At 43.4% G+C, this 13,395-nt stretch overlaps 1 protein-coding gene across 1 annotated transcript in view; it reads left to right on the forward strand.

Moving 5' to 3' along the window:
- CD109 (CD109 molecule) overlaps nt 1–13,395 on the forward strand; it is a 137,265-nt gene that overhangs the window by 12,669 nt on the left and 111,201 nt on the right. Inside the window, exon 3 of the mRNA XM_052645780.1 lies at nt 12,506–12,534. Coding sequence (XP_052501740.1) covers nt 12,506–12,534 — 29 coding nt within the window. The remainder of the gene's footprint in view (nt 1–12,505; nt 12,535–13,395) is intronic.

Raw genomic sequence — 13,395 nt, forward strand, 5'->3', positions numbered from 1 at the left:
GAGCCAGCAGTGAATGAATGCTTCTAAGTTGATTGTTGGGAGTAAAAGCAAGTTTTTAGTAATAAACGGGTGGTGGGGAAATATAATCAGAAAATGTAGAAGCACTCTTCTTTCAAAAAAGTGATTGCAGTAGCCTCCTTGATTGTTTTCCCCCGCTCCCTGCTGCCCCCACTGATGGCTCTATGGGGCTTCTCAGGTGGCTCAGTGGTAAAGAATTCGCCTGCCAATGCAGGAGACTCAGGAGACTCACGTTCAATCCCTGGGTTGGGAAGATCCCTTGGAGCAGAAAGTGGCAACCCACTCCAGTGTTCTCACCTGGAAAATTCCTTGAACAGAGGAACCTGGTGGGCTTACAGTCCAGGGGGTCACAGAGTCGGACATGACTGAGCACCCACACATACGGCTCTATAGTCTGTTCTCAACCCAGTGGCCGGGAAGCACGCCGGATTTTGTCACGCCCCGTCTCAGCGTTAGCATGCATCTAGCCTCCCCATGGCCTGCAAACCCTACACGGTCTGTCTCATCTCACTTCACACACCCCCCGACCTCACTCTGCAGCCTCTCAGGCCTTCATGCAGGTCCTGCAACACAGCAAGAGTGTCCCCACCTCAGGGCCTTGCACTTACTCATCTCTTTCCCTGTGATGCACTCTGCCATGTCTTCATGACTCAGCTGCTTCAGGTTTTGATTCAAATATCACCTTTGTAGTACACCACTGTGAAGACAAGTGTCACTCTGTAGAAGTTTGATGGTTGAAAGGAGAGAGGTGGATCGTCTCTTTAAAAACACAGTAGAGGTGCTTCGCTGGTGGTCCAGTGGTTAAGAATCCACCTTGCAATGCAGGGGACACTGGGTTGATCCCTAGTCTGGGAAGATCCCACATGAAAAGTGAAAGTGAAGATTGCACAGTGGTGTCCGACTCTGTGATCCCATGGGACTGGGGCCTGCCCAGCTCCTCTGTCCGTGGAATTCTCCAAGCAAGAATACTGGAGTGGGTTGCCATTTCCTTCTTCAGGGGATCTTCCCGACCTGGGGATTGAACCCGGGTCTCCTGCATTGCAGGCAGATGCCTTACCAACTGAGCCACCAGGGAAACCCTAGTGCAAGTGAGCCCGTGCGCCACAGCTGCTGAGGCCTTCGAGCCCTGGAGCCATGCTCGGTAACAGGAGAGCCCCTAGCAACCACAGCTAGAGCAACCTGCGCTCAGCCTCAGAGACCTAGCACAGCCAAAATAACTACTAAAAAGACCCCCCACAGTACTGACGTAAAGGCCAGGGGTAGATAATTTAGCCTAAGAAGTGGGGTCATGGTCAGGAGCATGGGTGAGTGGATTATAGTTAAAAGGGTACTTTTCCCTGTGATATAAGTAAGAAACGGAAGAGAGAAATGTTTTGAAGTGTCAGCTTGAGATGAATAAAACTGAAATATGGTTTTAGAAAACCTTGCCATAGTTACCTCTAAATTGTGCGGATCTGTCATCTCTTTGTAGAAAGTGGGGATAAACGTTAAAAGTAGAGGCTCCCTGAGGAGAGAAACACAGAACTGGAGGTATTCCCTGGTGCTGCCCTAACCTGGGTCCGTGCTGGACTGTGAGTGAGTGGGACGCAAGAAGGCCGGATACCAGTACGGACATCAGAGGAGGGTGCACAGGAGAACAGAGAAGAGAGGGGAGCTGTTTGTGTGGAAGTATGCCTCTCTGGGGGCTTCCCAGGTGACACTAGACGTAAAGGACCACCTGCCAATGCAGGAGACATGGGTTCAGTCCCTGGGTCGGGAAGATCCCCTGGAGGAGAGCATGGCAACCCACCCCAGTATTCTTGCCTGGAGAATCCCATGGGCCGGGGAGCCTGGCGGGCTACAGTCCATAGGGTCGCAAAGAGTCGGACATGACTGAAGCAACTTAGCACTCACACACATACCTCATTTGAAGCTTGAGGGGATGCGGTAGGGCATTTTGCTTTCACTGTGGTTGTAAGTGTGAGAAGAAGTGGACTTGTGGCTCCTCACATCCTGGTCTGGGCTAAGAGGACCTCATACCAAAGCTGCAGCGATAGAACTGGAAGAGAGGAAATGACAGTGGGTCCTCGACCTGCTGGGTCTCCTCTGCCCTCATTCCCCTTGGGAGAATCCATGAGTTGACTCGCTTCCTTTGCAAGAGTGGGATCGAAGAAACTGATCAAAAAGGATGTGATGGAGGTGGAGGAGTAGGGAGCTGGTGGGCAGGTCTGTGGGTCTTCAGTTCTGAAGAAATGATTCATGAATCGAAATCTGAAAACCAGAGAGGTTAAGTGCTTGGAAACAAACAAGGAGGGAAGTGTTTGAAGAGCGCCTGGTAGCTTCTTTTGGCAGGATGATGTTGGGAGTTTACGTTCATGAAAATGAAACAGGGAGAAATGGTTTAGTATGATTAATTTAACATTTGCTGAAATAATGTTTTAAACCTCCTCAGGAATATAGTTAAGACAGGGCATTTACTATTTTGCAAACTCCATTCATTCATTAGGCACCAAATTGTGTACCGCCCAAAATTGGTGGCATGATGTTTGGTGCTGCGCAAAGTTCCTGTTCTCTCAGGCTCCTCACAGGGACGCCAGGTGGGTTTCACGTCTCGTGCCAACCCGGTTGGCGGCAGAGGCCACTGGGAGTGCCGCCACGCTGCTGTTCTCAGATAAAGTGTGGGTTTGTTGAAGTAGAGACCAGGTGGGTTAACTGGGTCTGCCATGCAAGGGAACCAGGAATGTGGTGTGAGTGTTGCAAATGAGCCTGTTGACCAGCCTGTTGGATGGTCATCTGGAGGGCTACACAGGGACTCGATCCGAAAACACGTGGATAAGAGAAAGTATGGAAGAGTAGGTGTGTCAAGGTACTAGCTTGAGAGTGCAGTAAGCCACAGAGGCATGACAGGGGAGGAGTATGAGGCTTTTTGGACTGATATTTTAGAAGCTGGGGCTGTCCTATGCAGTTTTAGACAGCTGGGGCTGTCCTATGCAGTTTGGGAGACACAGTGGGTCCGAATGGGGACTCCTTAGACACATTGCACTTCCCTGATAGCTCAGTTGGTAAAGAATCCGCCTGCAGTGTGGGAGACCTGGGTTCGATGCCTGGGTTGGGAAGATCCCCTGGAGAAGGGAAAGGCTACCGACTCCAGTATTCTGGCCTGGAGAATTCCATGGACTGTATAGTCCATGAGGTTGCAAAGAGTTGGACACGACTGAGCGACTTGCACTTTTTCACTAGACACATTGGAACTGGGCCCTTACACTGCGTCTTACTACCTATGTGGCCTTGGGAAGGTCATTCAGCTCATCTAGTCTCTTTCTTCATCTGCATAAAGGCAACAGTAATAGTACCTACCTCAGACTCTGTTGTGAGGATTAGAGGAGGCAATGCCTGAGAGCCGCCCTGTCCATTTTGGTAGCCACTAGCCACATGTGGTTTTTGAGCTTGAAATGTGATTCGTGCATATAAAGATGAGCTGTGAGTATAAAATACACACTGGATTTTGAATACTTTTAGTGCCAAAAAGCGGAGCAAAACTCAATAATTTGTTTTGGGAATGGTGGGATAATAATTATTTCAATAATTTGGTGGGAATATAAATTGTTAACAGCCACTATGGAAGATGGTATGGAGATAAAACCATACCATCCTTAAAAAACTAGGAATAAAACCACCATATGACCCAGCAATCCCTCTCCTAGGCGTATACCCTGAGGAAACCAAAATTGAAAGAGACACATGTATCCCATTGTTCATTACAGCACTATTTACAATAGCTAGAACATGGAAGCAACCTAGATGTCCATCAACAGATGAATGGATAAAGAAGTTATTGTACATATACACAGTGGAATATTACTCAGCCATAAAAAGGAATGCATTTGAGTCAGTTCTGATGAGGTGGATGAACCTAGAACCTGTTATACGGAGTGAAGTGAGTCAGAAAGAGAAAGATAGGTATCATATTCTAATGCGCATATACAGAATCTAGAAAACCGGTACTGAAGAATTTATTTGCAGGGCAGCAGTGGAGAAACAGAGAATAGGCTTATGGACATGGGGAGAGGGGAGGAGAGGGCGAGATGTATGGAGAGAGTCACATGGAAGCCTACATTACCATATGTAAAATAGACAGTCAGTGGGAATTTGCTGTATGGCCCAGGAAACTCAAACAGGGGCTGTGTATCAACCTAGAGGGGTGGGATGGGGAGGGAGATGAGAGGGAGGTTCAAAAGGGAGGGGATATATGTATACCTATGGCTGAGTCATGTTGAGGTTTGACAGAAAACAACAAAATTCTCTAAAGCAGTTATCCTTCAATTAAAAAATGAATTAAAAAACTCATTTTAAAAATATTGATTGCACATTTATTGGTAATATTTTGGTTATATGGGCCTTGCCAGTAGCTCACATGGTAAAGAATCTGCCCACACTGCGGGAGACCTGGATTTGGTCCCTGGGTCAGGAAGGTCCATTGGAGAAGGAATGGCCACCCACTCCAGTATTCTTGCCTGGAGAATTCCATGGACAGAGGAGCCAGTGGATTACAGTCCATGGGTCGCAAAGAGTTGAACACGACTGAGTGAATAAAATGTTATTAAAATTAATTTCACCCTATTTGTTTTCCTTTTTTTGGTTTGTTTAAAAATTTTTGTTCTTTTCCCTTTTTTTGTGGTGTCCTGCTTTAGGACGTTCACCGCGGTGCCTGGCACAGAGTAAACACTTGGGAATCTCAGCTATGTTGTACTGAGCTTCTCCCAGCATGCACACTGCCCTGGTGCCTCCCTTGTGAGCACAAGCCTGTGGTGTGAGGCCAGGTGTGTCTGTATTTTTGTTTTTTATTGCCAGGTGTCTCTGTTGATGGCTCTTTGATTCTGACTCGAGTGGGCCTTCAGCCTTATTCCTCACCCCTTGAGGAAGGAGAATATATATCTTTCTAAAAAGAACACCATACTATAGGGGTCAGTAAACTTTTTTCTCTGTCAAGGGCTGGACGGTCAGCACAGTAGGTTTTGCTGGCCTGTGGTCTTGGTTGCAGCTACTTGGCCATTGTAGTGTGCAAGCAGCCATAGCTGGTGTGAAGTGAAGGAGTGTGCTCGTGTGCTACCAGCAATTTATCTGTGGACCTTGAATTTGGAGTTCGTATAGTTTCCATGTGTCACAAAACATTGTTCTTTTTAAAATTTTCCCCAGCTATTTAAAATGCAGACTATTTTTAGTTCATGAACTGTATAAAAATGGGCATAGGCCAGACTTGGCCTGTGGGCTATAGATTGCTGACCTTGACATGATGAATGGCCTGTATATTTAGCAGCCCAGAGCTTGGCTTAAATGGCTTTTCATTTGTATAGCACCTAACAATTAGTTTATATTGTACCATTTTATTTATTTTATTTTTAGTGGGCTTTCATTTGACCTATTTTACACTTCATCAGTCTAAATGGAACAAAGCATTGTATATGAAACTCTTATTAAGAAGTTTGTAGAGCCTCCGTGGCAGCTCAGTGGTAAAGAATCCACCTGCCAAGGCAGGACACACAGGTTCGATCCCTGATCCAGGAGATCCCACATGCTTCCGGGCAGCTGAGCCTGTGGGCCACGACCATTGCGCCTGTGCTGTGGGGCCAGGAGCCGCAGCCTGAAGCCCTTGTGCCCTGGAGCTGGTTACTTTGCAGAAAGAGAAGCCGCTGCAACCAGAAGCCGCGTGCCACAGCTGGAGAGTAGGCCCCCTCGCCACAGCTAGAGAAGCCTGCGCAGCGGCAAAGCCCCAGTGTAGCCAATGAATGACTAACTAACTAGAATCGTAAAATTCTTTAAAAAGAAAAGAGATTTGTAAGCAAGGAGAGGCAGGAGAGAGAAAAAAGTAAAGAAGTATGTAAGGGACCGAAGGACATTTTTTTGTTTTCTTTTGCTTAAAGCACTTCTGTTTTCTGTCTAGAATGAGTTAGTTCACTGAAGAGTTCCTTGGCTTAAAAATGACATTAAATCATGAAGCAGGATCATATTTTAAGGTTTTGCCTTCCATAAATTTGTGGTGGAAACCCCATTTACCACTTTGTCCATTTGTAATCAAAGAAAATGCTGAATAATGAGGGTATTGTTGAGAGAATATTTAATTTGGTAAAGAGGTCAAATTCTTTAGCTGAAAAGGTGATTTCCTTAAGTTCTTTATTGTATATTACTGAACAGCAGAGAGCTGTCAAAAGTAATTCACCAGTAAACACTAAGTCAGGCACATACATGATAGAAAACCCTTTTTTTCCTGTAGAGAATATTTCTGGACCCAGTTGGATTTCCAATTACACACTCTCCTTTCCTTTAGCGATTTTCTGCAGAGCTTTTTGGTGAGCACAGATGTCAGAAGAGGCAGCCTATGGCATAATGGAGTGTGTTTAAAAAGTTAAGGAAAGGTTAGTTTTCGAGTATGCTTATTACACGATTTAAAAATAACTTTGACTCTATTTGTAAATCAAATGACGGCCAGCTCTCAGGCCTGTGCCAAGTGTGAAGCTTTAAAACAAGGTTTCTTTTGAGTGGTTTTGGTGGCTCTGGGAAGGCCAAAGCACTGGAGGATGTTAAGATTGACTTTCTGTGGTAGTGACACAAAAATGATCTGAGTTTTACAGAGTTATCTGCAATAACATTGAGAAGGGCTTCACAGAACAGAATGTATGTTTAGTCAGTGATTAAGAATGACATGCAGCTTTTTGGGAGGTGGTTACTATTTCCTGTGTCTGAGTCTCAGCAAAAGGCCCCAGAAAAAGGGAGAAAAAATGCTCACAACAATTTGCAGAAGCCATCTATTTCATCTTCAACCTAGAAGCCCCAGAGAAAGAGATGACTATTTCTCATTGGCACTCCTACCACGCTGCTCTGAATTTTATATTTTGCTGCTGTAAATTATTGCTAGAATGTTAGGACTTTCAAATAAGACTTACCAGTGCCTGGGAGATTCCAAGCTGCCCTTGTAAATTTAGAGGGAAGACAGCAAGTTAAAAAAAAATGTCAAGTCCTTCAAGTCGACCTTTTAATAAGGACACATGGAACAAGTGAGAGGGCTTTAAGTTGGATCTCTTTGCACATTCTTCAAGTCACTTCCTGAGTCCAGCAAGATTTAGGGGTAGACAGACCTCTCTCCTTCTGCACCCCAGCTTTTGGGGGCGGCTGTGTGTTTCTTGGGTCTATGGTGGACATGGTCACCTGTCTGAGCAGTGAGACCCGGGCTTGCAGTCCACCCCCTCTTCCAATTTCTCTCTGATGAGAAAATTCCTCAAAACTTTGACTCTATGAAGAGCTGCATTAAAATTTGCTGTGTGACTCAGGGAACTCAAACAGGGGCTCTGTATCAACCTAGAGGGGTGGGATGGGGAGGGAGGTTCAAGAGGCAGGGGGTACATGTATACCTTCTGCTGATTTATATCGATTTACAGAAAACAACAAAATTCTGTAAAGCAATTATCTTCAATTAAAACATAAATAAACTTAAAAATTAAGAAAAATGTCTATGAATGGGATTTCCTGCACTTCAAATCTGGGTATCTGGCTTTGAATTGCTGCAATGCTTGACCTCCTGTTAATCAACCTCCTGGATTTATTTGGATTGTAGACTCGAAGCTGCTTTTTAATTTTCTCCTTGCTTAGTGTCATGTAGATAAAAATAAATTACTCCCCGTCTCCTGCCCCCAACACAGCACACACGCACACACACATGCACACACACGCACACACACTCGCAGTCTAGTCTTTGTGAGTTTGCCAGTGATGGGAGGTAACTCGCTGGTCGGGCCCTGGCAGAAAGGAAGCACATTGTTTCCTCCAGTCATGGGGCTGACAAAACAGGCAACCCTGATGGTTTATGTTAAAGATGTGAAAAATCAGTGACTCTCTATAATCACGCATGCTGGTTTGTTGGGGGAAGAGCTCCTTGCAGTTTAATATTTTTGATTTTATTCCACTGTGGGACACTGTGGTGGGGTGCCATGGCCTCCCTCCCAGAACCAGCGCATCAGGGATGAAGACTTATTCTCTGAAGTCACTGGGGGATGGTGCAGCCCACTGCCTTCTGAGCTGACTCCTCGGGGACTGCGCCCACTAGGGAGATTTGCCCCGCACCCTCCTTGGGGGAGGCCCAGCTTCCCCGCCAACCCTACTCGGGGCAGCTAGGGGTCGGACTGGCTTCTCAGGGCTCCCAATGGATGTGTCTGGAGCCTGCGTTGCAGCTTCTTCCCTCTTCTTCCCCAGTCCTGCCTCCACAAGTCTTCTCCAGGGCTGGTCCCAGGCGCACGCCCTGCTTTTTCATCACCATCTCAGAATTAGCTTCCCAGGGAACCAACCTTAGACACGTGTGGTTGTTTCCTTTGAAGGTGAGTTTTTCCGATCTTGAAAGTGAAAGTGAAGTCTCTCAGTTGTGTCCGACTCTGCGACCCGTGGACTGTAGCCCACCAAGCTCCTCCGTCCATGGGATTCTCCAGGCAAGAATACTGGAGTGGGTTGCCATTTCCTTCTCCAGGGGATCTTCCCGACCCAGGGATCGAACCCAGGTCTCCCACATTGCAGGCAGACGCTTTAACCTCTGCACCACCAGGGAAGCCCCTTTCCGATCTTGAAGTTAACTTCAAATGTATCAAGACTGTGTAGTGTGAAGAAGTGATAAAAAGAGCTGAGAAATTGTCCAGTTTGTATTTCCTTTTCAGAAGGTTCTTGTATTACACAAATTTTTTAATGAGCTCCACCACTGCAGCTCCTCTAAAGGTGGGGAGAAACATGGAAGAGTATCTGGGTTCCTGGTGATGATTAACGTAGAGTCGAGGGGAGAAGGGAGTCCAAGAGATTGTGATTTTGAACCTGTCTGACTGAGGGAGTCAGGAGCATACACAAAGAGGCTTCCCAGGATGTGCAGCTTTTATGTAATCAAAAGTGGGTGGAATACAAGAACAAAAGTACAGTTGCTGGTAGAAACAGAGGCAGTGGCTTAGAATCTCGGCTGTGTTACTTCTTTTTTATGTGACTTTGGGGAACTCACTTAAGGTCTCTGTGATTCAGGTTCTCATTTGTAAAATAAGGATAGTAATACTTAAAATTGCTAGAGAATCTTTTTTATTTCAAATGTGTTCCAGTTATCTATTGCTGTGAATGAAACACTCGACACTTAGGAGCTTCAAACAACTATAGTTTATTATTTCTCATGAGACTTAGTCCTTCCACATATACATACAAGATTGGTAATTTGTCTTAATCAGTTATTATCATAATTGTGAAATTTTCTAATTCCGTGATTCCTTCTACATTTATTAATTGGAATTCTATGGTAAAGAATAACTTTTTCAGAATGTGTATGTATAACAGAATCTCTTTGCTCTGCAGGAGAAATTAACATTGTAAATCAACTATCCTTCAATAAAATTAATTAAAAATAGTAGAAAAAAGAGTAACTTTTTCTTCTCCCTCATTTAAATAATATACCAGCACAAATTCATAGACTCTTATTTTATTCTGTAGGTTATACTCCAGTATTTATTTGAATGTTCCAGTTATCTGGCCATTATCATCATAATATTCAATCTGAACATTCACATAAATGAAAAATTATTTTTGTAGATTTCCCATATTATTCCTTACATCATGCATGCCTAGCTTTCCCTATTATCAATATTGCTCATAAGAATGGTACGTTATTTTTCTTACCAAGGATGAACCTGTGTTGTTATTTCATAATCTCCCAAACTTCATAGTTACATGTTTACATTAAGATTCACTCTTGGTGTTGTAAATTCTGTGGGTTTTGTTGAATGTATAATGACAATTTGTTCGTCATTATAATGTCATACAAAGTATTTTTACTGCCCTAAAATCTTTTTTTTTCTGACAAAGATAAGTTGACTACCTAGAATAATGAAATTAGAAGCAAAAATAAACAAATGGGACCTAATTAAATTTAAAAGCTTTTGCATAGCACAGGAAAGAATAAACTAAAGAAAAGACAACCCTCAGAATTGGAGAAAATGTTTTAAAATAAACCAACTGACAAGGGATTAATCTTTAAGATATACAAACAGCTCATGCAGCTCAATATAAAAAAAACAAACAACCCAATCAAAAAATGGGCAGAAAATCTAAATAGACATTCCAAAGAAGACATTCAGATGGCCCACAAACAGATGAAAATATATTCAACATCATTAATTATTAGAGAAATGCAAATCAAAATTACGATGAGGTGTCACTTTACACCAGTCAGAATGGCCATCATCAAAAATCTACAAACAATAAGTGCTAGAGAAGGTGTACTGAAAGGGGAACCCTCCTACGCTGTTGGTGGGGATGGAAATTGGTTACCGCCACTATGGAGAACAGTATGGAGGTTCCTCAAAAACCTAAAAATAGAGCTACCATATGATCCAGGCAATCCCACTCCTGAGCATATATCCAGAGAAAACCGTAGTTCAGAAAGATATATGCACCCTGAAGTTCATTGCAGCACTATTTACAATAGCCAGGACATGGAAGCAACCTCAGTGCCCATCAGCAGAGGTATGGATAAAGATGTGGTACAGATGTGCAATAGAATATTGCTGGACTGTAAAAAGGAATGAAATGGTGCCATTGCAGAGACGTGGATGGACCTGGAGATGGTCATACAGAGTGAAGTCAGAAAGAGAAAAACAATTGTCTCCTAAAACTGCCTATAGGTGGAATCTAGAAAAATGGTACAGATGAGCTTATTTGCAAAGCAGAAATAGAGTCACAGATATAGTGAACAAACTTATGGTTACTCAGGGGAGGGGGAATGGTATGAACTGGGAAATTGGGACTGACACGTGCACTACTGTGTGTGGAAGAGTAATTAATGAGAACCTACCGTGTAGCACGGGAAGCGCTACTCAGTGCTGTGTGTGCGTGCTAAATCGATTCACTTGTGCCCGACTCTTTGCCACCCTATGGAATGTAGCCCACCAGACTCCTCTGTCCATGGGATTCTCCAGGCAAGAGTAGTGGAGTGGGATGCCCTCTCTAGACTCAGCGCTCTATGGTGGCCTAAATGGGAAGGAAATCTAAAAAAGGGAAGATGTATATGCAGGTTTAACTGGTTTGCTTTGCCATCCAGCAGAAACGAACACAGCATTGTAGAGCAACTATACTTCAGTAACAAGTAATAAAAAAAATTGGTTGGCTGTACTTATGGAGTCTATTTCTAGGCTCTCTATTCTCTCCCATTGATCTGCCTATCCTTTTGCTAGAATCACATGGTCTTGAATACTGTAGCTTTATAGTAAGTCTTGAAGTCAGGCAGCATTATTCCTCCACCTTTATTCTTCAGTACGGTTAGCTAGTCTGCGTCTTTTGCTTTTCCATGTAAACTTTAGAATCAGTTTGTTGAAATCCATAAAATCACTTGCTGGGATTTTGATTAGGATTGCGTTGACTTGAAAGATCAAGTTGGGAAGAACTGATGTCTTGATAATTGAGTTGTTCTATTTATGACCATTGAGCGTCTCTCCATTTATTTAGCTCTTTGATTTCAAAGATTTTTTAAAAAAGTATTTATTTTAAAAATTTGGCCCCATTGGGTCCTAGTTGCAGCATGATGGCTTTCCCTGCAGCATGTGGCGCCTTAGCTCCCGACCAGGGATTCATCCCGCATTCCCTGTGTTGCAAGGCCGACTCAGCCACTGGACTAGCAGGGAAGCTCTGTGGATAAAAAAATTGAACCTAGAGAATTAGGTAACATGTCAAGGACAGGACTAGTGGTCTGATCGCAGAAGCCACCGGCCTGACCCCTGCTGTATGCTATGCCTGTCTGTTCCCACGGGGTAGATGCCCGTGGCCTCCAGGAGAAGAGGGGCTGTGTCTGTCTTATTTACTGGGTTACCCTTAATAAGTGTTTCTTAAATGAATGAAGAAACTGAGGGCCTGTTACCACCTATAAATTCATGTCACTTAAATGGGAACTTCGAATAAGTACTGTTTTATTTTTAACTTGGAACGTTTTTCCCTAGCAGTAAATAGATTTGATGAGAAGTTGGCAGGAGTTAAATTAGCAGTCTTTGTTTAGTAACTTACATGAAAAAAGTCTGCATCGTTTTAATACTAGTGGGTCAGTTAGGAGTCCCAGCTCACCCCTGATGTGACTAATGCCTTCCTTTTTTCTGTCTGTCATGAGTATATGAGAAATGTTCATTAGAAGTGAACCTCAGCTTCCTTCTGTTCACTGTATGAAGTGTCCCTCAAACATGTTTAACCTTAAAACAGCGAGAGAAACAGCAGCAACACTGACACCAGAAACGAACGTGGAAAAGAGGAGCAGAACCCGGTTTTCGGGGAGAGGTTCGCCCACTTGTGTTCTGGGCTTTAATAAAGTCGTTTTGGCTTGGCTAAATAAATTTGTGATTTAGTAACTTTATGATACCCTGTATATTTGAAAGAATATTAGGAGAGTCTTCATGAGTTTTATGTTATATCATCATATTCAAATTATGACTGTTTTCTTCCCTGTTTTCCTTTTTAGGCTCTTTCAAGACACTTATTCTTCCATCAGTAAGTATTTATTTTAAAAATTTGGTTTCATAATTCTGCATCGTGTCAGTGAAATGAATTTCCGATTTTTTTGACTTTCATATTGATTTACGTGCCTTGTGAGCTTGGCTTGAGTTCAGTTCCACCTTCAGATTATTTAAGAATAATATTACTCCAGGGAGATTGGTTATTAGCCTCTTCAGATGCATAATGGAGATTTTCCTTTTGTAAAATAGAGAACTTCCTGAGGGGAACTGGCCTGGACTCTCTGCACAGGGACCTGGGTGGGTTTGGTCCTGCTTCTGCCCTGATGAGCACAGCAGTCTTGGGCGTGTCATTGTTGCTCCCTCCCAGTTTCTTTGTCCTGGAAAAGGGCAGTGCCTCGTTGAGCAGAATTGCTGCTTGAGGCCAAACAAACAAATAAAAATCAGTAATTGATACTGATCCTATCTTTGATTAAAATTTTGATTTTTTTTGTTTCATAATTCTGTATTGCTTTTGCTATTTATTATTGAGTTTTTTGCTATTATTATTGAGTTACTGGATTATTGAGTTTTTTGGCACCCTCTTAAATTTTGCACCTGAGGCAAGTGCCTGGCTCACCTCACCGTGGTCCCAGCCCTGGAGAAGGGGATAAAAGTGTAGTCTGTTTCATAGAGGCTACCTTGGAGGTGAAATGAGATGTAAACATGCTGTGGCATCTGCTGTAGAAGTGGGAGGAGTTAGCGGATTCATGTTGGTGTGTGGCAATATTGTAAAGTAATTAACCTCCAATTATAATAAATAAGTTTATATTAAAAGAAAAAGAAACCTGGTATTCAATGTTGCTTAACTAGTCCTACTTCTCATAGCTTTAATTTGGAAGTCTCTCCTTTATAACTG

The sequence above is a fragment of the Budorcas taxicolor genome, chromosome 9, assembly GCF_023091745.1.
Source record: "Budorcas taxicolor isolate Tak-1 chromosome 9, Takin1.1, whole genome shotgun sequence".
NCBI classification, from domain to species: domain Eukaryota; kingdom Metazoa; phylum Chordata; class Mammalia; order Artiodactyla; family Bovidae; genus Budorcas; species Budorcas taxicolor.